Consider the following 23932-nt stretch of genomic DNA (forward strand, 5'->3'; position numbering starts at 1 on the left):
CTAGCCAAGGAGGTCTGGGAGGAGCAGCCGACCGCCCCCCCATCGCAGCGTAGTAGAACATGAGTAGGAGATGAGGGAGAGGATGACGGTGATTTTGCTGGTGGCAAGAGAGTGCATGGCCCAGGCGCAACACGCCCAGGAGCGTGTCTACAACCGGGGGACCCAATCACGATAGTTCCACCCAGGTGAGAAGGTCTTGGTGTTGATCCCTACAATGGAGAGTAAATTCCTGACTACGTGGCATGGGCCCTACGACATCATGGAGGGTAAGCGACGTCAATTACAAGGTCCTCCAACCGGGGCGGAGAAAACCCCTCCAGCTTTACCACGTGAACTTGCTGAAGAAATGGCACACACGAGAGGCGCTGTGCGCAACGTGGACCTGGCCATGTCGAAGTTGCAATGGGGAAAGACCACAGCCCGACCCAATGACAAGAGCTCAGAGTTGGACCAGCAGAATATGGCCGTGTTCTCAGAGGTGCCGGGGCACATGGATCTCGTGGAACATCATATCCACATGTCCAGGAGAAAGTGTGTAAATGGCCATACCGGATATCAGAAGCCCGGAGGGTGGCGGTCCAGCAGGAGGTGATGACAATGCTAGAGATGGGGGTACTGGAGGAGTCCCACAGTGAGTGGTCTTGCCCTATAGTGCTGGTGCCGAAACCTGACGGAACCGTCAGCTTCTGCAATGACTTCCGGGGCCTGAGCGAGGTCAGTAAGTCCGACACCTACCCCATTCCCTGGGTGGACGAACTGATCGACTGCTTGGGGATGGCGAGATATGTCAGCACCTTGGACCTGACGAAGGGGTACTGGCAGGTGTCGCTGGCAGCGGCCTCCCGGGAGAAGACGGCCTTCTCCACCCCAGGGGGGCCATACCACTACCGGGTTCTTTCTTTCGGGCTCTATGGGGCACCAGCGAGCTTTCAACGACTCATGGACCACGTCCAGCGGCCACACAGTGAGTACGCGGCTGCTTACTTGAATGACATAATTGTGCACAGTGACAGTTGGGAGTCCCATCTCTGTAGGTTACAGGCAGTGGTGGATGCGCTAAGGGATGCTGGTCTGACCGCGAACCCCCACAAGTGCAAGCTGTGCTACGCCGAGGTGGAGTACCTGATTGGGTGCTCCACCAGGTGGAGTATCAGATCGGGCGGGGAAATGTGAAGCCCCAAGAGAAAAAAATCTCTGCCATTAGGGAATGGCCGGTCCCCCGAACCAGGAGGCAGGTGAAGTCATTCCTGGGGTTAGCAGGCTACTACAGTTGATTTGTATCTAACTTTGCCGCAATAGCTTCTCCCCTCACAGACCTAACGAAGGCACGACTACCCCAGACGGTGCGATGGACGGAGGACACAGAGGCGGCATTCCAGGCCCTGAAGGATGCACCATGTTCTCACCCGGTACTCGTCACCCCGGACTTCTCAAAAAACCTCCTGGTCCAGACAGACGCGTCTGACACGGGTAGGGGCCGTCTTGTCCCAAGAGCAGGAAGGCGAGGAGCACCCAATCAAGTATGTCCGCAGGAAGCTCCTCCCGAGGGAGAAGTACTCGATTGTCGAGAAGGAGTGCCTCGCTGTAAAGTGGGCACTGGACACCCTCAAGTATTACCTCCTCGGGAGGAAGTTCACTCGGATCACTGACCATGCCCCACTTGTGTAGATGGCAAGAGGTAAGGACACAAATGACCGTGTCACCCGCTGGTTCCTGTCCTTACAACGATTATCTTTCTGTCATCCACAGGTCAGGGGCCCAGCACGGCAATGCGGACGCCCTCTCCAGGAGGGATGCAAACCTAGCCCTGAGCATACCTCCCTCCCGGTCAAGGCTAAGGGGGGGTATCCCGGGATGTCTACCCCGGGTGCGGTAATAGAGGGGAGGTATGTGCTGCAACATTGGCTCCCTCTGCTGGGAGTACACGAGCTGGGCACCCCGACATGGATGGTAATTAGGGGAAAGTGCCAACCAGCCGTGGAGGCCACATAAAAGGAGCACAGTGGCACACCGCGGGAGAGGACTGGGAGAGACCGACACAGAGCCAAAGCTGAGAAGAAGGACCAAGCCAAACCTACGTGATTTTCTTTTATGTTTATTTTATGGCCTAGTAAAGTTGTGTTTGCTGACTAAAACCTCCCGGTCTCTGTATTAATCTCTGCATGCTCAACCCAACACCCCACGGTTTACCACACCTTCCAGGTAATTCCGTCCAAAATCAGGTTGTAGGTTTGTAGTTTTGATTTTGAGTGAAGGTGTCACGCGGAATGACGCTGGAGAGACGAAGCAGGTACGGGGAGTAAAACATGTAATTATAACGGACAGAGACGAGACAAGCACAGTGTCAGCAAACAGAAACTAAGACAAAACACAATCAACGCAGCAGCGGGGAACAGAGCTGGGGAACTGACAAATATAGGGGAGGAAATAAACAGGAGATAAGTGAGTCCAGGTGAGTCCAATAACGCTGATGCGAGTGATGAGGGAAGGCAGGTGTGCATGATAGATGGCAGGAGTGCGTGATGCAGGGTAATCTGGCGCCCTCAAGCGCCAGGGGAAGGGACGAGTGGGAGCAGACGTGACAGTACCCCTCCCTCTTGGGACGCCAATTGGCGTCCCACCTGGGCGAACCGGCCAAGACATGGGCATTAGGCAAGCCGGTTGGGGCGTGAAAGCCCGGCGAACCGGCAGTAGCGTGAGGGCCTGGCGAGCCGGCTGAGGCATGGGAGCCTGACGATCCGGCTGAGGCAAGACGCCTGTCGATCCCACTGAGGAAGCCCGAAGATCCAGTGGAGCGTGATGTGGGATGGAAACCTGCCGAGCCAACCGAGGCAACGAAACCCATCGAACCAGCCAGGGCGTGGAAGCCCGACGAGCTGGCTAGGCATCCTCGGTTCCATCGGTGGCGACCCCGAGCTGCTGCCACCATTCCAACCGGAAGGCCAGTACTCCTCGATGCTTCGTATGTTGGCTGCTGCATTCTGTCACGCGGAATGATGCTGGAGAGACGAAGCAGGTACAGGGAGTAAAACATTTAATTATAATGGACAGAGACGAGACAAGCACAACGTCAGCAAACAGAAACTAAGGCAGAAAACAATCAATGCAGCAACGGGGAACAGAGCTGGGGAACTGACAAATATAGGGGAGGAAATAAAAAGGAGATAAGTGAGTCCAGGTGAGTCCAATAACGCTGATGCGAGTGACGAGGGAAGGCAGGTGTGCATGATAGATGGCATAGTTTTTTTCAAGCATACGGACGTGAGATGAGTTATTAATTGTGCGAATCAATGAGGTGAACTGTATTCTGTAATTAGTTACATAACCATAGAAATGCAATTGTGTATTGCTGCTGTTTGTCAGATATCCAACCGTCACCTCTGTTGACCATGAGAGCATTTTGCAGGGAAAATGGGTTGAGGCATACTATTTAGGCTCGGAAGGACGTGGTCCATTGTTTACCTTGTCATCAATGACATGGGGCCCATTGTTACTTGGCAACGACCACAAGGGTGTTTCAAATAGCTGTCAGTCAAGGTGAGCTCATGAATATAAGCTCCCAGCCCACTCAGCCTGTTCTTTCAGGCTTCCTGATAGAGATGAAAGAAGGTACAATTTCTTAAATTCTTCTAAATATTATGGGTGATGCTTTGGTCATTCAAATCCTAGTTAGGGAGGGGGCAGGGAGGAGAGAGGATAGGAAGGGTTGAGGGAGAGAGCAGGAGGAGATGGGTTCAGGGAGAGAGCAGGAGGAGAGTTCGGGTTGAGGGAGAGAGCAGGATGGGTAGGAAGATGGTAACCTCTGGTTAAGCTTCCAATTCTAGTTGTTGTTTCTTCTCTCCCTCCCTTATCCTCTTCACTCTTTCCATGTTTCTCACATCCTCTTATCTCCTCTATTGCTCTTCCCCTTAAAATCTCCTCTCAGACCCTCCCCCTCTGCTCTCCTGCTCTCACTTACTGCAATCTCTTAATCTCTCTCTCTATCCTTTCCCTTGCTCAAACTGTCTGACTGTGGCAGACTAAAAGTTCTCCTCTCCTTCATGCATTTCCTTCTGTCCTCCATTCTCTCATTATCTCCTTATTTCCTCTTCTCGCTCTCAAATTCAATATGCTTTAATGGCATGAATAACAAGGTCAAAGTGACAACAATAAAACAGTAGCTATAATACAAAAAATATATATCAAATAAAACAAATACATATCTTACACAAAAATGTTATATATATATATATATATATATATATATATATATGTTAACGTTCAGAATGTAATTCCTGAAACAATAAATTATTGGTGGAATTTATATTGTTTATATAGCTACTATTGTTATAATACATAATAAATAGTACATTTTATGTTTCCTCCCTTAACTTGTGGCAGGCTGTGAGAAATTGTGCTGCCATGTTTTAAAAAAATATATGTAATTACCAATTTTAACACATTTATTTTCATTGTACATTGATTTAATAACATTGTAGGTTTTTCCTCTAATTCCACTTTGGATGAGTTTGATAAAGAGTCCTTTATGCCAGATGGAATCGAAAGCCTTTTTGAAGTCAGTAAAGCAGGCAAATATAAGGGTGTGGAGGGTGTAGATGTGATCAGAGGTTCTTTGTTTTGGTAGGAAGACAATTTGACAAGGACTTAAAACACTGTTTTTGTTAAGTAAGGTCTGTATCCTCCTATTAATTATGCTGTAGAAAACCTTCCCTAGATTACTGGTCACTCAGATCTCCCTGTTAATTATTATGATCAAATTTGTCTCCACTTTTGAATATGGGCGTTTTTATGCTTTTATTTCATATTTCTGGAAAGTATCCTACATTCAGCACTAGGTTGAAGAGTATGGCTTCCTGCAGCTTAGGGCTGCTTTTATTTAGCATATCAGTGCAGATACTGGCTGGCCCACAGCCTTTACCGCACTTCAGGGCTTTGATTTTCTGTTTCAGCTCAGTTATAGTGATATATCCAATGGATGTTGTTGGTCTGTAGTTGTTGTTTCTAAGTTTTGTAATTTATAAACTAATTTACATTTACATTTCTCTCAGTTAATTTCTGGTATTCTGGATTTTCATACAGTTTTTCAAAGTAGTTTTTCCAGGTGTTGCCATTTCGCATGGGAATGTTTTTCTTGTGATGTGAGGCATTAAGTTTTCCCCATAATTCCGAAAATGAGTTTTGGTTTATTTACTCTTCAATTTCTTCAAGCTTTTTATATTGTTTTTGGGCCAGGTGATATTTTAGATGTCCATCCAGAGGGGTATCCCAGAAAGCTGGATTAGTGACTTAGCGAGATCTGTCAAACCAGAACTTGTGCAAACTCAGACTTTCTGGCTCCAGAAAGAGAGCTTGAAAGACAGCCTGATCAGAATCCATAGCAAAGAATGCTCTGTAGCAAACCTACTACCTTCTAGTTTAAATTGATCTTAGCCTGTCCTGGTGAATAAAAACAGGACTTCTCTGCCAATCAGATTCTTGTTTGTTACTATGGCCTGTCCCTTCTTGGAAAATCCACTTAACATTGGAGCCTGCATTGTTCGCCGTGCTTTACAAAGGGAACAATTTAATGGACCTTGAATACATCTATTAGATCATTCAGAATAATGTGTTTTTTTTGCACATTCACTCATACAGTGCATTCGGAAAGTATTCAGACCTCTTGACTTTTTCCACATTTTGTTACGTTACAGCCTTATTCAAAAATGGTTTTAAAAATAATAATACATCTCATCCATCTACACACAATATGATGACATGATGACAAAGCAAAAACATATAATTTTTTGCAAAACAGCAACTGAAGTATCACATTTACATAAGTATTCAGACACTTTACTCAGTACTATATTTAAGTTTATAGCCTTGAGTCTTCTTGGGTATGACGCTACAAGCTTTCACACCTGTATTTGGGGAGTTTCTCCCATTCTTCTCTGCAGATCCTCTCAAGCTTTGTCAGGTTGGATGGGGAGCGTCGGTTCACAGCTATTTTAAGGTCTCTCCAGAGAAGTTCTATCGGGTTCAAGTCCGGGCTCTGCCGGGCCTCTCAAGGACATTCAGAGACTTTTCTCCAAGCCACTCCTGTGTTGTCTTGGCTGTGTGCTTAGGGTCCTTGTCCTGTTGGAATGTGAACCTTTGCACCGGTCTGAGGTCCTGAGCACTCTGGAGCAGGTTTTCATCTCTCTGTACTTTGCTCTGTTAATCTTTTTCTCGATCCTGACTAGTCTCCCAGTCACTGCCGCTGAAAAACAACCCCATAGCATGATGCTGCCACCACCATGCTTCACCGTAGGGATGGTGCCTGGTTTCCTCCAGACGTGACGCTTGGCATTCAGGCCAAAGAGTTCAATCTTGGTTTCATCAAACCAGATAATCTTGTTTCTCATGGTCTGAGAGTCCTTTACGTGCCTTTTGGCAAACTCCAAGCAGGCTGTCATGTGCCTTTTAATGAGGAGTGGCTTCTGTCTGGCCACTCTATGTCTGGCCACTCTACCATAAAGGCCTGATTGGTGGAGTGCTGCAGATGGTTGTCCTTCTGGAAGGTTCTTGGGGACCTTCAATGCTGCATAATCTTTTTGGTACCCTTCCCCAGATCTGTGCCTCGACACAATCCTGTGTCTGAGCTTTACGGACAATTCCTTTAACCTCATGGCTTGGTTTTTGCTTTGACATGCACTGTCAACTGTGGGACCAAAAATAAACAGGTGTGTGCCTTTTCAAATCATGTCCAATCAATTGAATTTACCACAGTTGTAGAAACATCTCAAGGATGATCAATGGAAACAAGATGCTCCTAAGCTCAATTTTGAGTCTCAAAGTAAAGGGTCTGAATACTTATGTAAATAAGGCATTTCTGTTTTTAAATTAGCTAAAAATTCTAAATACCTGTTTTCGCTTTGTCATATTTGGGGTATTGTGTAAAATAATTTAATCCGTTTCAGAATAAGGCTGTAACGTAACATGTGAAAAAGGGGAAGGTGTCTGAATAGTTTACGAATGCACTGTATGTCCTGATTATATTTACATTGAAAAATGTTGTCATTTAGCAGATGCTCTTATCCAAAGCAACTTACAGTTAGTGCATTCTTCTTAAAAACTTCTTAGTGCTAGGCGTCCCGCTAGCGGGACAACTTCTGGTGAAACTGGAGGGAGCGCAATTCAAATAAATAATCATAAAAATAATGGATATTAAACATTTAGGTAGATACAAGTGTCTTATATCGGTTGAAAGCTTAAATTCTTGTTAATCTAACTGCACTGTCCGATATACAGTAGCCATTACAGCGAAAGCAATTGTTTGAGGACGGCACCCCACATCAAAATATTTTTCCACCGGCACAAGTTTCATAAATTCACAAATAGCGATTATAAATTCACTTACTTTTTGAAAATCTTCCTCTGATTTGTCATCCAATGGGTTCCAGCTATAACATGTAGTGTCGTTTTGTTAGATAAAATCCTTCTTTATATCCCAAAAAGTCAGTTTAGTTGGCGTCATCTTTTTGAGTAATCCACTCGTTCAACGTGCAGAGAAAGGAATCCAAAAATCTACCGCTAAACTTTAAAACAAGTCAAAATACATTTCTATTGACTCCTCAGATAACCTAAAATGTAATCAAACTATAATATTTTATACGGAAAGAAGTATGTTCAATAGGAAACCGATATTAGCAGGTGCGTCTTGTCTTCATCGTGCGCCCAAACACGAATTTCCAAGACTGTGTTCTTGTACTAAAACTGTTCTTTCTCATTCGTTTTGGAAGAAACAAGCCTGAAACCTTGAACATAGAGTGCTGACACCCTGTGGAAGCCATAGGAATTGCATACTGGGAGCTAGATTTCATTATTTCCCTGTACTTTTCATTGTAAGAGCATGGGCTCTCAAAAAAAAAACAAATTCCGGTTGGATTTTCTCCAACCATATCTTTTGTGTTATAGTCTCCTACATTATTTAAACATTTCTACAAACGTCAAAGTGTTTTCTTTCCAATGATACCAATTATATGCATGTCCTGGCTTCAGGGCCTGAGCAACAGGCAGTTTACATTAGGCACGTCAGTCATGCGGAAATTGAGAAAAAAGGACACTAGCCCTAACAAGTTTTAAGATAGCTAGGTGGGACAACCACATATCACAGGCATAGCAAGTACATTTTTCCTCAATAATGCAGCTGTCAGTAGAGTCAGAGCTGGGGGGGGAGAAGTTCTGGTTCAGGTTTTGTGTTGTATATTTTTTGGGGGGTGGGGGTGTCAAGGTGAGGAAGATAATTATTTAAGACACTGTTTCAAGAGGTAGAAAGTGTTATGTCTGGGGAGAATCCAACAAAATACATTACTGTGTACCACTCTTTATATTTTCAAGCATAGTGGTGGCTACATCATGTTATGGGTATGCGTATAATCGGGAAGGACTATAAGTGTTTTAGGATAAAAAATAAACTGTATAGAGCTTAGTACGGTTAATATCCTAGAGGAAAACCAGGTTCAGTCTGCTTTCCATCAGACACTGGGTGATAAATTCACCGTTCAGCAGGACAATAACCTAAAACACAAGGCCAAATCTAGACTGGAGTTGCTTATGAAAATTGCTGTCTAGCAATGATCAACAACCAACTTGACAGAGGTTGAAGAATTTTTAAAAGAATAATGTGCAAATATTGTATAATCCAGGTGTGTTAAGCTCTTAGCCAGAAGGACTCACAGCTGTAATCGCTGCCAACGTGTATTGACTCAGGGGTGTGAATACTTATGTAAATGAGATTTCTGTATTTCATTTTCAGAAACATGTTTTGGCTTTGTCATCATGGGGTATTTTGAGTAGATGGGTGAGAAGAAAATATTTTTAGTCCATTTTGAATTCAGGTTATAACACAACAAAATGTGGAATAAATCAAGGGGTATGAATACTTTCTGAAGGCAGTGTACATATCAGTGGAGGCTGCTGAGGGGAGGACGGCTCATAATAATGAATTGAACGGTGCAAATGGAATGGCATCAAACACATGGGATATACACTGCTCAAAAAAATAAAGGGAACACTTAAACAACACATCCTAGATCTGAATGAAAGAAATAATCTTATTAAATACATTTTTCTTTACATAGTTGAATGTGCTGACAACAAAATCAGACAAAAATAATCAATGGAAATCCAATTTATCAACCCATGGAGGTCTGGATTTGGAGTCACACTCAAAATTAAAGTGGAAAACTACACTACAGGCTGATCCAACTTTGATATAATGTCCTTAAAACAAGTCAAAATGAGGCTCAGTAGTGTGTGTGGCCTCCACGTGCCTGTATGACCTCCCTACAATGCCTGGGCATGCTCCTGATGAGGTGGCGGATGGTCTCCTGAGGGATCTTCTCCCAGACCTGGACTAAAGCATCCGTCAACTCCTGGACAGTCTGTGGTGCAACATGGCGTTGGAGGATGGAGCGTGACATGATGTCCCAGATGTGCTCAATTGGATTCAGGTCTGGGGAACGGGCGGGCCAGTCCATAGCATCAATGCCTTCCTCTTGCAGGAACTGCTGACACACTCCAGCCACATGAGGTCTAGCATTGTCTTGCATTAGGAGGAACCCAGGGCCAACCGCACCAGCATATGGTCTCACAAGGGGTCTGAGGATCTCATCTCGGTACCTAATGGCAGTCAGGCTACCTCTGGCGAGCACATGGAGGGCTGTGCGGCCCCCCAAAGAAATGCCACCCCACATCATGACTGACCCACCGCCAAACCGGTCATGCTGGAGGATGTTGCAGGTAGCAGAACGTTCTCCACGGCGTCTCCAGACTTTGTCACATCTGTCACGTGCTCAGTGTGAACCTGCTTTCATCTGTGAAGAGCACAGGGCGCCAGTGGTGAATTTGCCAATCTTGGTGTTCTCTAGCAAATGCCAAACGTCCTGCACGGTGTTGGGCTGTAAGCACAACCCCCACCTGTGGACGTCGGGCCCTCATACCACCCTCATGGAGTCTGTTTCTGACCGTTTGAGCAGACACTTTCACATTTGTGGCCTGCTGGAGGTCATTTTGCAGGGCTCTGGCAGTGCTCCTCCTGCTCCTCCTTGCACAAAGGCGGAGGTAGCGGTCCTGCTGCTGGGTTGTTGCCCTCCTACGGCCTCCTCCACGTCTCCTGATGTACTGGCCTGTCTCCTGGTAGCGCCTCCATGCTCTGGACACTACGCTGACAGACACAGCAAACCTTCTTGCCACAGCTCGCATTGATGTGCCATCCTGGATGAGCTGCACTACCTGAGACACTTGTGTGGGTTGTAGACTCCGTCTCATGCTACCACTAGAGTGAAAGCACCGCCAGCATTCAAAAGTGACCAAAACATCAGCCAGGAAGCATAGGAACTGAGAAGTGGTCTGTGATCTCCACCTGCAGAACCACTCCTTTATTGGGGTGTCTTGCTTATTGCCTATAATTTCCACCTGTTGTCTATTACATTTGCACAACAGCATGTGAAATGTATTGTCAATCAGTGTTGCTTCCTAAGTGGACAGTTTGATTTCACAGAAGTGTGATTGACTTGGAGTTACATTGTGTTGTTTAAGTGTTCCCTTTATTTTTTTGAGCAGTATATTTGATACCATTCCACTTATTCCACTCCAGCCATTACCACAAGCCCATCCTCCCCAATTAAGGTGCCACCAACCTCCTGTGGTAGATATAGGTAGGGCCAAAGTGACTAGGCAACAGGATAGATAATCGAGAGAAACAGCATTGTATGTGGTGAGTGTCAAAGTGTGTGAGTGTGCGTATGTAGTATGTGTCAGTGTGTTGGGGAGTCATTGTAAGTATGTGTGAGCAGATTTCAGTGTGTGCATAGAGTCAGTGCAGGAGAGTTAGTGCAAAAAAGTAGATGTGTGTGTTGGGATGTCAGTGTAAGTATGTATGAGTGTGTGGGTAGAGTCCAGTGTGAATGCATAGAGACAGTGCAAGATAATTAGTGCAAAAAAGTGTCAATGCAGGTAGTGAGGGTAACCATTTGATTTGATTTTTTGCTGTCTTGTTTAGCAGTCATATGGCTTGGGGGTAGAAGCTGTTCAGGGTCCTGTTGGTTCCAGACTTGGTAAACTGGTACCGCTTGCCACGTGGTAGCAGAGATAAGTCTATGGCTTGGGTGACTGGAGTCTTTTTTTAAAATTGGGCCTTCCTCTGGCACCGCCTAGTATAGAGGCCCGGGATGGCAGGGAGCGCCGCCCTAGTGATGTACTGGGCAGTACTCATAACCCTCTGTAGTGCCTTGCGGTCGTGTGCCTTGCAGATGCCGTACCAAGCTGTGATGCAGCAAGTCAAGATGCTCTCAATGTTGAAGCCGTTGAACGTTTTCAGGATATGAGGGCCCATGCCAAGGGGAAAAGGCCCTGTCGTGCCCTCTTCACAACCGTGTGGGTGTGTGTGGACCATGTTAATTCCTTAGTGATGTGGACACCGAGGAACTTGAAGCACACTGCCAGGTCTCTAACCTCCTCCGTATAGGCTGCCTCATCGTCATCGGTGATAAGTCCTACCACCATTGTGTCGTCAGCAAACTTAACTATGGTGTTAGAGTAGTGCACAACCATGCAGTCATGGGTTAACAGGGAGTACAGGAGGGGACTAAGCACACACCCCTGAGGTACCCGCGTGTTGATGGTCAGCGGGGCGGATGTTTTGTTGCCTACAGATGTCGGATCTTAACTTGATCACTCTTTTCTCACTGAGAATTTTCCCTTTTGCATCAGGTAATTCAAATGAGTCTCGTGATTCCTTAAAGATTAGCAGATTTCATTTTCTCCATGCGGGGACAGTCGAGTCATTGGGATCAGGCTCGCTATCAAATAATATTCTCTCTCGCTCGCTAAAATGCAAGGCCTACGTCCCATTACCACAACATTAAAATGTACAGAAATCTGAACAACCCTCATTTGATATAGCTTAATAACACAAGATAGATAGCAGTCTTCACTAGGCTACGACATTGAAGTGTAAAGTGTATCCTAAGATTACGAATGAGCTGTCAAAATGGAGCGAAATTTTTTTTGTTTGTCAATATGTATTGTGTGTAGATTGATGGAAAAAAAACTATTTAATCCATTTTAGAATACGGCTGTAACGTAACAAAGTGTGGAAAAAGTAAAGGGGTCTGAATTCTTTCTGAATGCACTGTATATAGTGTATCTTGAAAGACTATGGATCTAAGCAGGACTAAGGCAGAGAGGAAGAGGCGAAGCAGGAGGGCTCATTCTCACCAAAATCTGTCAAGAATACGCCCAATGCGTTTTTATGGACTTAATATGCAGACCTAAACCTGTTGCCTGTCTTCTTTTCCTGCCTTTGGGACAACGACTCCCATTGTTAGGGCGGAGACATGAGCATCTCGTCATTATATACGGATCTTTCACTAAGGTAACACCGAAATCATATTTTAGGTAGCGGTAATGAGGTGACCAATTACAGTTGCAATTGAGATCAGCTGTGCGGGTGAATTTAGCGCATATTGGTGGTTTACCAAGACATCAGCTGGCGATAAACTAGTGCCATCGATGACTGCAATCGGCCCCTTGATATTTGATTATATAAGCTACATTTTGTTGGCTACCTGTTAGCCTATCCATTGTCACATAATGAAAGGTGTGAAAAGCGATAATAGACTACTGTTTGTTTCCCTGGCTGAGTTGATGAGTTGATTTGGGTCATAAGTTGATTGACAGATGTGGGCCTACTGTAGAACAATGAACTTTCCTCCAGTGTGGATGCTCGCCCACATTTTATAGTTAGACTATTTATAATTTGCAGAGATGGGTAGAGTACTGAAAATCTGTACTTAAGTAAAAGTACTTTTACTTGAAGTTTAATTTACTCCAGAAAAAGTAAAAGCCCTCTTAAGAAACTACTACCGAAAACAACTACCGTAATTTCCGGACTATTAAGTGCACCTGAATATAAGCCGCACCCACTGAATTTAAAAAATATATATATTTTGAACATAAATAAGCCGCACGTGTCTATAAACCGCAGGTGCCTACCGGTACATTGAAAAAATGAACTTTACACAGGCTTTAACGAAACACGGCTTGTAACAAAAATAAATAGGCTTTAATGAAACACGGCTTGTAACAAAAATAAATAGGCTTTAATGAAACACGGCTTGTAACAAAAAAATAAAAAATTAGCAGTAAGCTTTAGTTGTCTTTTTGCACTGAGTCAATTCCTCACGCTGCTGTTTCCAACGTCTTATCATCGACTCATTAAGACCAAGCTCCCGTGCAGCAGCTCTATTTCCTTTTCCAACAGCCAGATCAATCGCCTTCAACTTGAAAGCTGCATCATATGCATTTCTCCGTGTCTTTGCCATGATGAGGGTGACAAAATGACTACCATAATCAGAATGATGGGAAGTTTGAGAGCGCTCGATTTAATCTAAACAGTAAACAAAAAAGTTGTTTGACCTTAACCTGTTGAGGATCTTATCCCGATCTTATCCCGGTATTGGGATTCATTGTCATGTGACCATGGCGGGGAATTCAAAACTGCAAGAGTAATCATTTCAAAAAATCAAATAATCAACTATTTTCCTCCATTTGAAAGATATATCTCCTAAATCTAACCACGCTGTCCGATTTTCAGAGGCATTATGGAGAATGCATAAAGTTAGGTTATGTGAGGAGAGTACATTGACAATAGCTGCGTGTAATGTTTAGCCAATTCAAAGAAGGGCATCAACAGACAGAAAACTAGCTAGAATTATGCACTTACCTTTGACAATCTGCATCAGATGACACTCATAGGACATTATGTTATACAATACATGCATTTTTAGTTCCATCAAGTTCATATTTATATCCAAAAACAGCATTTACAGTCGCGGTGAAATTCAGAATTTTTTTCGGCTCGAATGCACCCAGTGAATCCAGCATTACAAATCACGGAATTACTATTCGAAAACATTGGTAAATTATAATATTGTCATTCAAAGAATAATATATTATCATCTCGTAATTGCTACCGAAGGGCCAGATCTCAAAATAACTTTACTGGGAAATCACATTTTGTATAAACTGGGTACTATGCTAACAACAATAAGCTATATGCTAAGCTAAGCTAAGCTATACCGTTAGCATTAGCATCATCTAATATCGATAATAACATTCTAAATATCCCCTTACCTTTGATTATCTCCATCAGAAGGCGCTGCCAGAGATCCCAGGTCCAGAACAAATGTGGTTTCTTTTGACAAAGTTCATAATTTATGTCCAAATAGTTAGCGTTCAGTAGGCTCCCACAAAATGAGGTGGGCAGTGTAAAGTCACGTCGAAAAACTAAAGAAAACCTAGTAAATAATCTATTTACGTTTGTTTAAACATGTCAAACGTTGTTTAGCACTAATCTTTTGTTCCATTTTTAACGTGAAACATCAGTAAACATCAGTAATATTTTCACACAACCTATCAAGTGTCTAGAATAAACGATAATGACAAAGGCACTCTTCTCAGATTCATGCGCAGGCGCAAAAAATGAAGTGATGACGTGTCAACTTGTAAGCTTTCTAATTCGGTGTGTATTTATCACAGATGCTTCAAACAACTTTCTAAAGATCGTTGACATCTAGTGGAAGCAGTAGGAGTTGCGAACTGAATCCTTTCTCACTGTGGTATCTTTAAAACAATGACACTAAATAGTACAGTCACAAAATTCTCTTTTTTTTAAATCTATTTTTCACAGGTTTTTGCCTGCAATATGAGTTTTGTTATACTTACAGACACCATTCAAACTGTTTTAGAAAATTCAGAGTGTTTTCTATCCGAATGTGTTAATAATATGCATATCCTAGCTTCTGAGTTGGTGTAGGAGGCAGTTAAAAATGGGCACATATTTCTTTCAAAATTCTCAATACTGCCCCCGTGGCCCGTAGAGGTTAACCCGTTCGGCAATTTCATTGGTCTAATGAAAGCTTCATGCCGCCAAAAAACTGAGCACGTCACAGAATGTGTTTTTTTGGAAAAAAAAAATTGAAAGCGGGAAAAATCCATATATTAGCCGCGTCATTGTTTAAGCCGCGAGGTTCAAAGCCTGGGAAAAAAGTTGCGGCTTATAGTCCGGAATTTACGGTAGTTACAAATGTAGTTTGGTAATTTTTTACACCTTATGGTCAACGGTGACAGCAAACAAAAGAGACAACAACTTAGTGCAATTGATTTGACATTAATTTATTACTTAAGCCTGCCAGCACCATCTTACTGATGTCCTCCAGCGCAGGTAGTCTCCAATGAAGACTAACATCAAAGTCTGTAGGCTGTACAGTTTCAATTACAGTCTTATTCAAAGTTGACTTAATATCTATCAATGTGCTCAATTTCATAAAAAGATAAATGGGACTCAATTACCTCGACTAACCGGTGCCCCCGCACATTGACTCTGTACCGGTACCCCCTGTATATAGCCTCCACATTGACTCTGTACCGGTACCCCCTGTATATAGCCTCGCTATTGTTATTTTACTGCTGCTGTTTAATTATTTGTTACTTTTATTTTCTATTTATCTCTTTTTTACTGAACACTTATTTTTCTTTAAACTTCTTAAAGCAATGTTGTTTAAAAGGGCTTGCAAGTAAGCATTTCACTGTAAGGTTTACACCTCTTGTATTCAACACATGACAAATACGATTTGATTTGATATTTGAGACACTGGAGTAATTTTACAATTTCAATAGCATTAATGAAAAAAAATCACAACATCATTTCAAGGACATATGGTAAATGCGTACTAAAAAGAAAGGAGAGGTTTGCATACTAGTAACATGATTGATAGTGACATTTCGATATTGATTGTTGTTTGACTGTTGTATCACTTACCTGGTCCTCTATGATATTTCATTCTGAATGAAAAATGAAACAACACACTTGGTATAAAACGTTGAGAGCCAATGAAAGCTATTTTGATGAAAGCTATTTTGAATATATTTTCATTGATCAAGGCTTCGTGAAATGTTCATTCAGACGTAAAGGGGAACCAAGAGTATCAAGTACATGTAAAAAAAAAAATAAAAAAAAAAGTTTATTAATTGATATGTAAAACGACGCCGGATTCAAAACTTAGAATTTTTCAAATAAAATTATTATACAGAATTCTTGCAACCAACAGAATAGTATTTATATGGGGGATACAACCTTCTCAGCTCTGCATATTTTGCTGCAAAGAGGCAGAATCATTAGATAATTTGTTTTGGTACTGTCCATATGTAGCTTGTTTTTGTTCTGACCTCGCCTTCCAGATGGTAGCGAGGTGAACAGGCAGTGGCTCGGGTGGTTGTTGTCCTTGATGATCTTTTTGGCCTTCCTGTAACATCAGGTGTTGTAGGTGTCCTGGATGGCAGACAGCACCACCCTCTGGAGAGCCCTACGGTTATGGGCGGTGCAGTTGCCGTACCAGGCGGTGATGCAGCCCGACAGGAAAAGTTTGTGAGGGTTTTAGATGACTAGCCAAAATTCTTCAGCCTCCTGAGGTTGTCTGTGTGGGTGGACCATTTCAGTTTGTCCGTGATGTGTACGCCGAGGAACTTAACTTTACACCTTCTCCACTGCTGTCCCATCAATGTGGATAGGGGGTGCTCCTTCTGCTGTTACCCGAAGTCCACGATCATTTCCTTTGTATTGTTGATGTTGAGTGAGAGGTTGTTTTCCTGACACCACACTCCGAGTGCCCTCACCTCCTCATTATAGGCTGTCTCGTCGTGGTTGGTAATCAAGCTAACTACTGTTGTGTCATCTGCAAACTTGAGGATTGAGTTGGAGGCGTGCATGGCCACACAGTCATGGGTGAGCAAGGAGTACAGGAGGGTCTGAGCACACACCATTGTGAGGCCCCAGTGTTGAGGATCAGCGAAGTGGAGATGTTGTTTCCTACCTTCACCACCTGGGGGCGGCCAGTCAGGATGCCCAGGATCCAATTGCACAGGGCGGGATTGAGACCCAGGGCCTCAAGCTTAATGATGAGCTTGGAAGGTACTATGGTGTTAAATGCTGAGCTGTAACCAATGAACAGAATTCTTACATAGGTATTCCTCTTGTCCAGGTGGGATAGGGCAGTGTGCAGTGTTATGGTAATTGCATCGTCTGTGGACCTATTGGGGTGGAACGCAAATTGAAGTGGGTCTAGGGTGACAGGTAAGGTGAAGGTGATATGATCAGAACTTTTGTGAAACATCACAGCACAGTTGAAAAATATATGGCAAATAGAAATCCAATATTTATGGTGTTAAGTGTCTCCCCCTCTTCAAAGTGGAGACACTCTAGACCCAAACTGCTACAGACCTATATCTATCCTACCCTGCCTTTCTAAGGTCTTCGAAAGCCATGTTAACAAACAGATTACCGACAATTTCAAATCCCACCGTACCTTCTCCGCTATGCAATCTGGTTTCAGAGCTGGTCATGGGTGCACCTCAGCCACGCTCAAGGTCCTAAATGATATCATAACCGCCATCGATAAGAGACATTACTGTGCAGCCGTATTCATCGACCTGGCCAAGGCTTTCGACTGTCAATCACCACATTCTTATTGGCATACTTAACTGCCTTGGTTTCTCAAATGATTGCCTCGCCTGGTTCACCAACTACTTCTCTGATAGAGTTCAGTGTGTCAAATCGGAGGGCCTGTTGTCCGGACCTCTGGCAGTCTTTATGGAGGTGCCACAGGGTTCAATTCTCAAGCCGACTCTCTTCTCTGTATACATCAATGATGTCGTTCTTGCTGCTGGTGATTCTCTGATCCACCTCTGCACAGACGACACCATTCTGTACACTTTTGGCCCTTCTTTAGACACTGTGTTAACTACCCTCCAGACGAGCTTCAATGCCATACAACTCTCCTTCCGTGGCCTCCAACTGCTCTTAAATGCAAGTAAAACTAAACGCATGCTCTTCAATCATTCGCTGCCCACACCTGTCCGCCAGTCCAGCATCAATACTCTGGACGGCTCTGACTTAGAATATGTGGACAACTACAAATACCTAGGTGTCTGGTTAGACTGGAAACTCTCTTTCCAGGCTCACATTAAGCATCTCCAATCCAAAATTAAATCTAGAATCGGCTTCCTATTTCGCAACAAAGGATCCTTCACTCATACTGCCAAACATACCCTCGTAAAACTGACCATCCTACCGATCCTCGACTTCGGCGATGTAATTTATAAAATTGCCTCCAACACTCTACTCAACAAATTGGATGCAGTCTATCACAGTGCCATCCGTTTTGTCACCAAAGCCCCATATACTACCCACCACTGCGACTTACACGCTCTCGTTGGCTGGCCCTCGCTTCATACTCGTCGCCAAACCCCCTGACTCCAGGTCATCTATAAGTCTCTGCTAGGTAAAGCCCCGCCTTATCTCAGCTCACTGGTCACCATAGCAGCACCCACTCGTAGCACACGCTCCAGCAGGTATATCTCACTGGTCACCCCCAAAGCCAATTCCTCCTTTGGCTGCCTTTCCTTACAGTTCTCTGCTGCCAATGACTGGAACGAACTGCAAAAATCACTGAAGCTGGAGACTCATATCTCCCTCACTAGCTTTAAGCACCAGCTGTCAGAGCAGCTCACAGATCACTGCACCTGTACATAGCCCATCTGTAAACAGCCCATCCAACTACCTCATCCCCATACTGTATTTATTTATTTATCTTGCTCCTTTGCACCCCAGTATCTCTACTTACACATTCATCTTCTGTACATCTACCATTCCAGTGTTTAATTGCTATATTGTAATTACTTCGCCACCATGGCCTATTTATTGCCTTAACTCCCTTATCTTACCTCATTTGCACTCACTGTATATAGACTTTTTGTTTTCTTTTTTTCTACTGTATTATTGACTGTATGTTTTGTTTATTCCATATGTAACTCTGCGTTGCTGTATGTGTCGAACTGCTATGCTTTATCTTGGCCAGGTCACAGTTGCAAATGAGAACTTGTTCTCAACTAGCCTACCTGGTTAAATAAAGGTGAAATAAAAAATAAAAATAAAGAGATAGATGGGAGAGGTTGAATGGAGCTGAAGGTTGGGACTAATAACGACTAGATAACTAATGTAAAACTTACTGTGCCTGTAAAACGTATATAGGTGAAGAACTTTTTTGAAAGAGCACAGTTTGAAATATATGGCAAATAGAAATCAAACCGGATGGACATCATAAACATATGGGAGAGGTTGAGGGTAGAGGAAGGACAAGAGTTAAAAACAAACAAAATAAAACTATTGTAAAATAGACTGTGTCCATAAAATGTATATAGTATGTATAAGCTGGAAATAAAGGCCTAAGTGTTGTTGTTCACTAGTTTGCTCCAATTGGGGGAGGGGTGATAGGGTTGGAGGGTAATAAAGGAAATATATATACATTTTAAAAAAGGTGTGTGTATGTATGTATATTTATTTATATGTATGTATTTATAGTGGCAAGAAAAAGTATATGAACCCTTTGGAATTACATGGATTTCTGCATAAATTGGTCATCAAATTTGATCTGATCTTCACAACAACAGGTCACAACGATGGGCAAACACATTGTGCTTAAACTAATAACACACAAATTATTGTATTTTTCTTGTCTATATTGATTAACATTCACAGTGAAGGTTGGAAAATGACTTCTCCAAAAGCTTATCGGAGTCAGGAGTCAGCTAACCTAGAGTCCAATCAATGAGACGGGATTGGAGATGTTGGTTGGAGCTGCCCTGCCCTATAAAAAACACTCACAACATTTGAGTTTGCTATTCACAAGAAGCATTGCCTGATGTGAACCATGCCTCAAACAAAAGAGATCTCAGAAGACCAAAACTTAAGAATTGTTGACTTGCATAAAGCTGGAAAGGGTTACAAAAGTATCTCTAAAGCCTTGATGTTCATCAGTCCACGGTAAGACAAATTGTCTATAAATGGAGAAAGTTCAGCACTGTTGCTACACTCCCTAGGAGTGGCCGTCCTGCAAAGATGATTGCAAGAGCACAGCGCAGAATGCTCAATGAGGTTAAGAAGAATTCAAGAGTGTCAGCTAAAGACTTACAGAAATCTCTGAAACATGCTAACATCTCTGTTGACAAGTCTACGATACGTAAAACACTAAACAAGAATGGTGTTCATAGGAGGACACCATGGAAGAAGCCACTGCTGTCCAAAAAAAACATTGCTGCACGTCTGAAGTTCGCAAAAGAGCACCTGGATGTTCCACATCGCTACTGGCAAAATATTCTGTAGACAGATTAAACTAAAGTTGAGTTGTTTGGAAGGAAGGAACACACAACACTATGTGTGGAGAAACAAAGGCACAGCACACCAACATCAAAACTTCATCCCAACTGTAAAGTATGGTGGAGGGATAATCATGGTTTGGGGCTGCTTTGCTGCGTTAGGGCCTGGACAGCTTGCTATCATCGACTGAAAAATGAATTCCCAAGTTTATCAAGACATTTTGCAGGAGAATGTAAGGCTATCTGTCCGTGAATTGAAGCTCAACAGAAGTTGGGTGATGCAACAGGACTTCTGAAACTCGTCAGTCTATTCTTGTTCTGAGAAATTAAGACTATTCCATGCGAGAAATTGCCAAGAAACTGCAGATCTCATACAACGCTGTGTACTACTCCCTTCACAAAACAGCGCAAACTGGCTCTAATCAAACTAGAAAGAGGAGTGGGTGGCCCCGGTGCACAACTGAGCAAGAGAACAAGTACATTAGAGTGTCTAGTTTGAGAAACAGACACCTCACAAGTCCTCAACTGGCAGCTTCGTAAATAGCACCCGCAATACACCAGTCTCAACGTCAACAGTGAAGAGGCGACTCCGGGATGCTGGCCTTCTAGGCAGAGTTCCTCTGTCCAGTGTGTGTGTTGTTTTGCCCAACTTAATATTTTATTTTTATTGGCCAGTCTGAGATATGGCTTTTTATTTGCAACTCTGCCTAGAAGGCCAGCATCCCGGAGTCGCCTCTTCACTGTTGACGTTGAGAACATATTCCAGTCTGTCCTGTAGCTTAGCATCCACTTTATCAGACCAATACTGTATTGAGTGTGTCACTGGTACTTCCTGTTTGAGTTTTTGCTTCTAAGCAGGAGGATAGAGTTATGGTCTGATTTGCCAAAGGGAAGGTGAGGGAGGGCCTTGTATACGTTTCTGTGTGGGGAGTAAAGGTGATCTAGAGTTTTGTCGCCTCTAGTTGCACAGGTGTCATGCTGCTAAAAATGAGGTAAAACGGATTTCCATTTCCCTGCATTAAAATCACCAGCCACAAGAAACACCGCCTCTGGATGTATATTTTCTTGTTTGCTTATGGCCCTACACAGCTTGTTGAGTGCGGTCTTTGTGCCAGCATCGGATTGTGGTGGTAAATAGATAGCTCCGAAAAATATAGATGAAAACTCTCTTGGTTAATGGTATGGTCTGCAGCTTATTATGAGCTATTCTAACTCAAGCGAGCAAAAACTTGAGACTTCCTTAACATTAGAGATCGTGCACCAGCTGTTGTTAACAAACAGACACAAGCTCCTCCCTTCGTCTTACTGGAGTCTGCCGTCGGGATAGAATAACCAGCGAGATGTATATTATCCATGTCCTCTTTCAGCGACGACTCTGAGAAACATAGAATATTCTAGTTTTCAGTTCCCGTTGAAAGGATAGTCTCGAACGGCGCTCATCCAGTTTGTTCTCCAGTGACTGTATGTTCAGCAATAGAACCAAGGGCAAAGGCAGTTTATTTGCTCATCAACATAGTCTCGTCAAGTACCATTTCTAGACATAATCAAAAATCAGTCTCAACTTACTGTTAATTAGGATAGTACAATACACAACGTGCAATTTTGAAATATGGTAGTGCATTAGCAGTTTCCATATTGTTAAGACAGTCACTCAATTAGCCAATGTCAGCTAATATTTTATAGATTGCTAGGTAAGTTAGTCTAGCCAGCTTTCTAAACCTTGTAGCAGTCATGGCTGAATTATTGACCTGGTACGCAAGGCTAGTGCCCAGGGGCCATGACCTCCAGGGGGCCCCCATTGATTTTGTTAGTTACTCTCACTCAGATATCATATGAACATGGCATAAGTCATGGCGAAATATGTAGAATTGCAAAAAAGTAGCATTCAAAATATCTCCATCCTATGGCTAAATGTGTAGAACTTCAGTAAATTAGCTTTAAAACTGCAATATTTTCTCTCCATACCATGGTAAAATATGTATAATTGCAGAATAATTGCTTTAAACTGCAACATTTTATCTACGCCCCATGGAAAAAGATGTAGAATTGCAGGACATTAACTTTAATTAAAGCTGCACATTTCTCTCTCCGCCGCCAAGAGACGGGCCACTAACATGCTTTGTCCACGAGGTGTACAACCAAATCTTGCTTAGGGTCCCAAAAATGATAGAAACTTTATTTGACGAGATTGTGATGTTAGGGGAGGGGGGGCATATTATCCTCCGATGTAGTAAGCGACTTTTCTTATACTTATTTCTTCTCTTTTTTTCTCCTCTTCTGTCCTCTCCTCTTCTGTCCTCTTCTCCTCTCTCGTTCAGTCCATCCTAAGAAGAAGAACAGACAGACGTGCGTGAGGAAGAGTCTGATCTGTGCCTTCGCCATGGCCTTCATTATCAGCGTCATGCTCATCGCGGCCAATCAGATGCTGCGGAACGGCATGGAGTAGCCAATCACAATGTGAGCCTGGGGAGTGGGCGGAACAGTTATATAACCTCACTTCCTCTCTCTGCAGTAAAAAAAAAAAGGAAGACAGACCAGCCAGAACCCAAACACATCTGTGAAGGACAACTATATGTTCTTTTAAATAAAGTTTGTTTTGATTTATATCGTGAACCGTAAACAGACAAGATGGTGCAAGGCCTGAACGACAACAAAGTAAAACGAAAAGCCATTTTTTTTCAAGTCACTAGGAGGACCTGATTAACATAGATAGACTGGAAGGGATGCAAAGCAATCGTTTTATATTTTGTGGGGATTATTCCTTTCATTTCTGTATCAGAGAAGGCCAGCAATCTATTCAATATGCAGCAGGTGCTTTGAGACATTCCTGAACTTTCTGGAGTTCATATTATTTCAGGAAGGCAATATCTGAGGATACTGATACTGTACTACTGTTTGTTTTAAACTGTATATAAACATGTTAATCTGTTCATTTTTTTAAAATTATTGTACTATCTTATATTTAGATTGTATATCTACTCAGTCACTCACCTGTGGACATTCTACACATTTATTTTTACACTGTAACAGAGGTTGTTTGCAACTTAAGGACAGACTTGTGTTAGCTCCCAGAGCAAACACCTTGGCTTTAGCTCAGCTGACTACCATAGTCTTCAGTAAAATAGTCAACCTTCTACTGTACACCTGACATTCACTCCCTCACAATGTTCTTACAATATAGTCGACTGTCTATTTGTCTGTATACACTGCATGTGACTCTGTGGATATTCAAATGCACTGTATGTATGTACAGCATTTACCATATGTCGTGTCATTCTACGTGTCCATAGGACAGTGTGCTGTGTGTGTGTGTGCTAGACTGTCTATGCTTGGTCAAGGTTGCTGTCTGGTGGCTAAGGAGAGAACTTCACCCAAATGCTTGGAATTTGAACCACGTGTAACAGTGTAGGTTCCGTCCCTCTCTTCGCCCCAACCTGGGCTCGAACCAGGGACCCTTGCACACATCAACAACTGACACCCACCGAAGCATCGTTACCCATCGCGCCACAAAAGCCGCGGCCCTTGCAACGCAAGGGGAAACCCTACTTCAAGTCTCAGAACGAGTGACGTCGCTGATTGAAATGCTATTAGCGCGCACCACCGCTAACTAACTAGCCATTTCACATCGGTTACACTCACCCCCCCTTTGACCTCCTCCTTTTCCGCAGCAACCAATGATCCGGGTCACGGCACCAAT

At 43.3% G+C, this 23932-nt stretch overlaps 1 protein-coding gene across 4 annotated transcripts in view; it reads left to right on the plus strand.

Moving 5' to 3' along the window:
• Positions 1–23165, plus strand: part of LOC115154918 (calcium-binding protein 8-like) — a 170803-nt gene extending 147638 nt beyond the window's left edge. For all 4 annotated transcript variants that reach the window (XM_029701632.1, XM_029701633.1, XM_029701635.1 and 1 more), the window contains one exon: positions 22554–23165. In XM_029701632.1, the coding sequence (XP_029557492.1) occupies positions 22554–22681 (128 nt within the window). In that variant the 3' untranslated portion in view covers positions 22682–23165. The remainder of the gene's footprint in view (positions 1–22553) is intronic.
• The last annotated feature ends 767 nt before the right edge of the window (positions 23166–23932 follow it).

Source organism: Salmo trutta, chromosome 19 (genome assembly GCF_901001165.1).
Source record: "Salmo trutta chromosome 19, fSalTru1.1, whole genome shotgun sequence".
In the NCBI taxonomy this organism is placed as follows: domain Eukaryota; kingdom Metazoa; phylum Chordata; class Actinopteri; order Salmoniformes; family Salmonidae; genus Salmo; species Salmo trutta.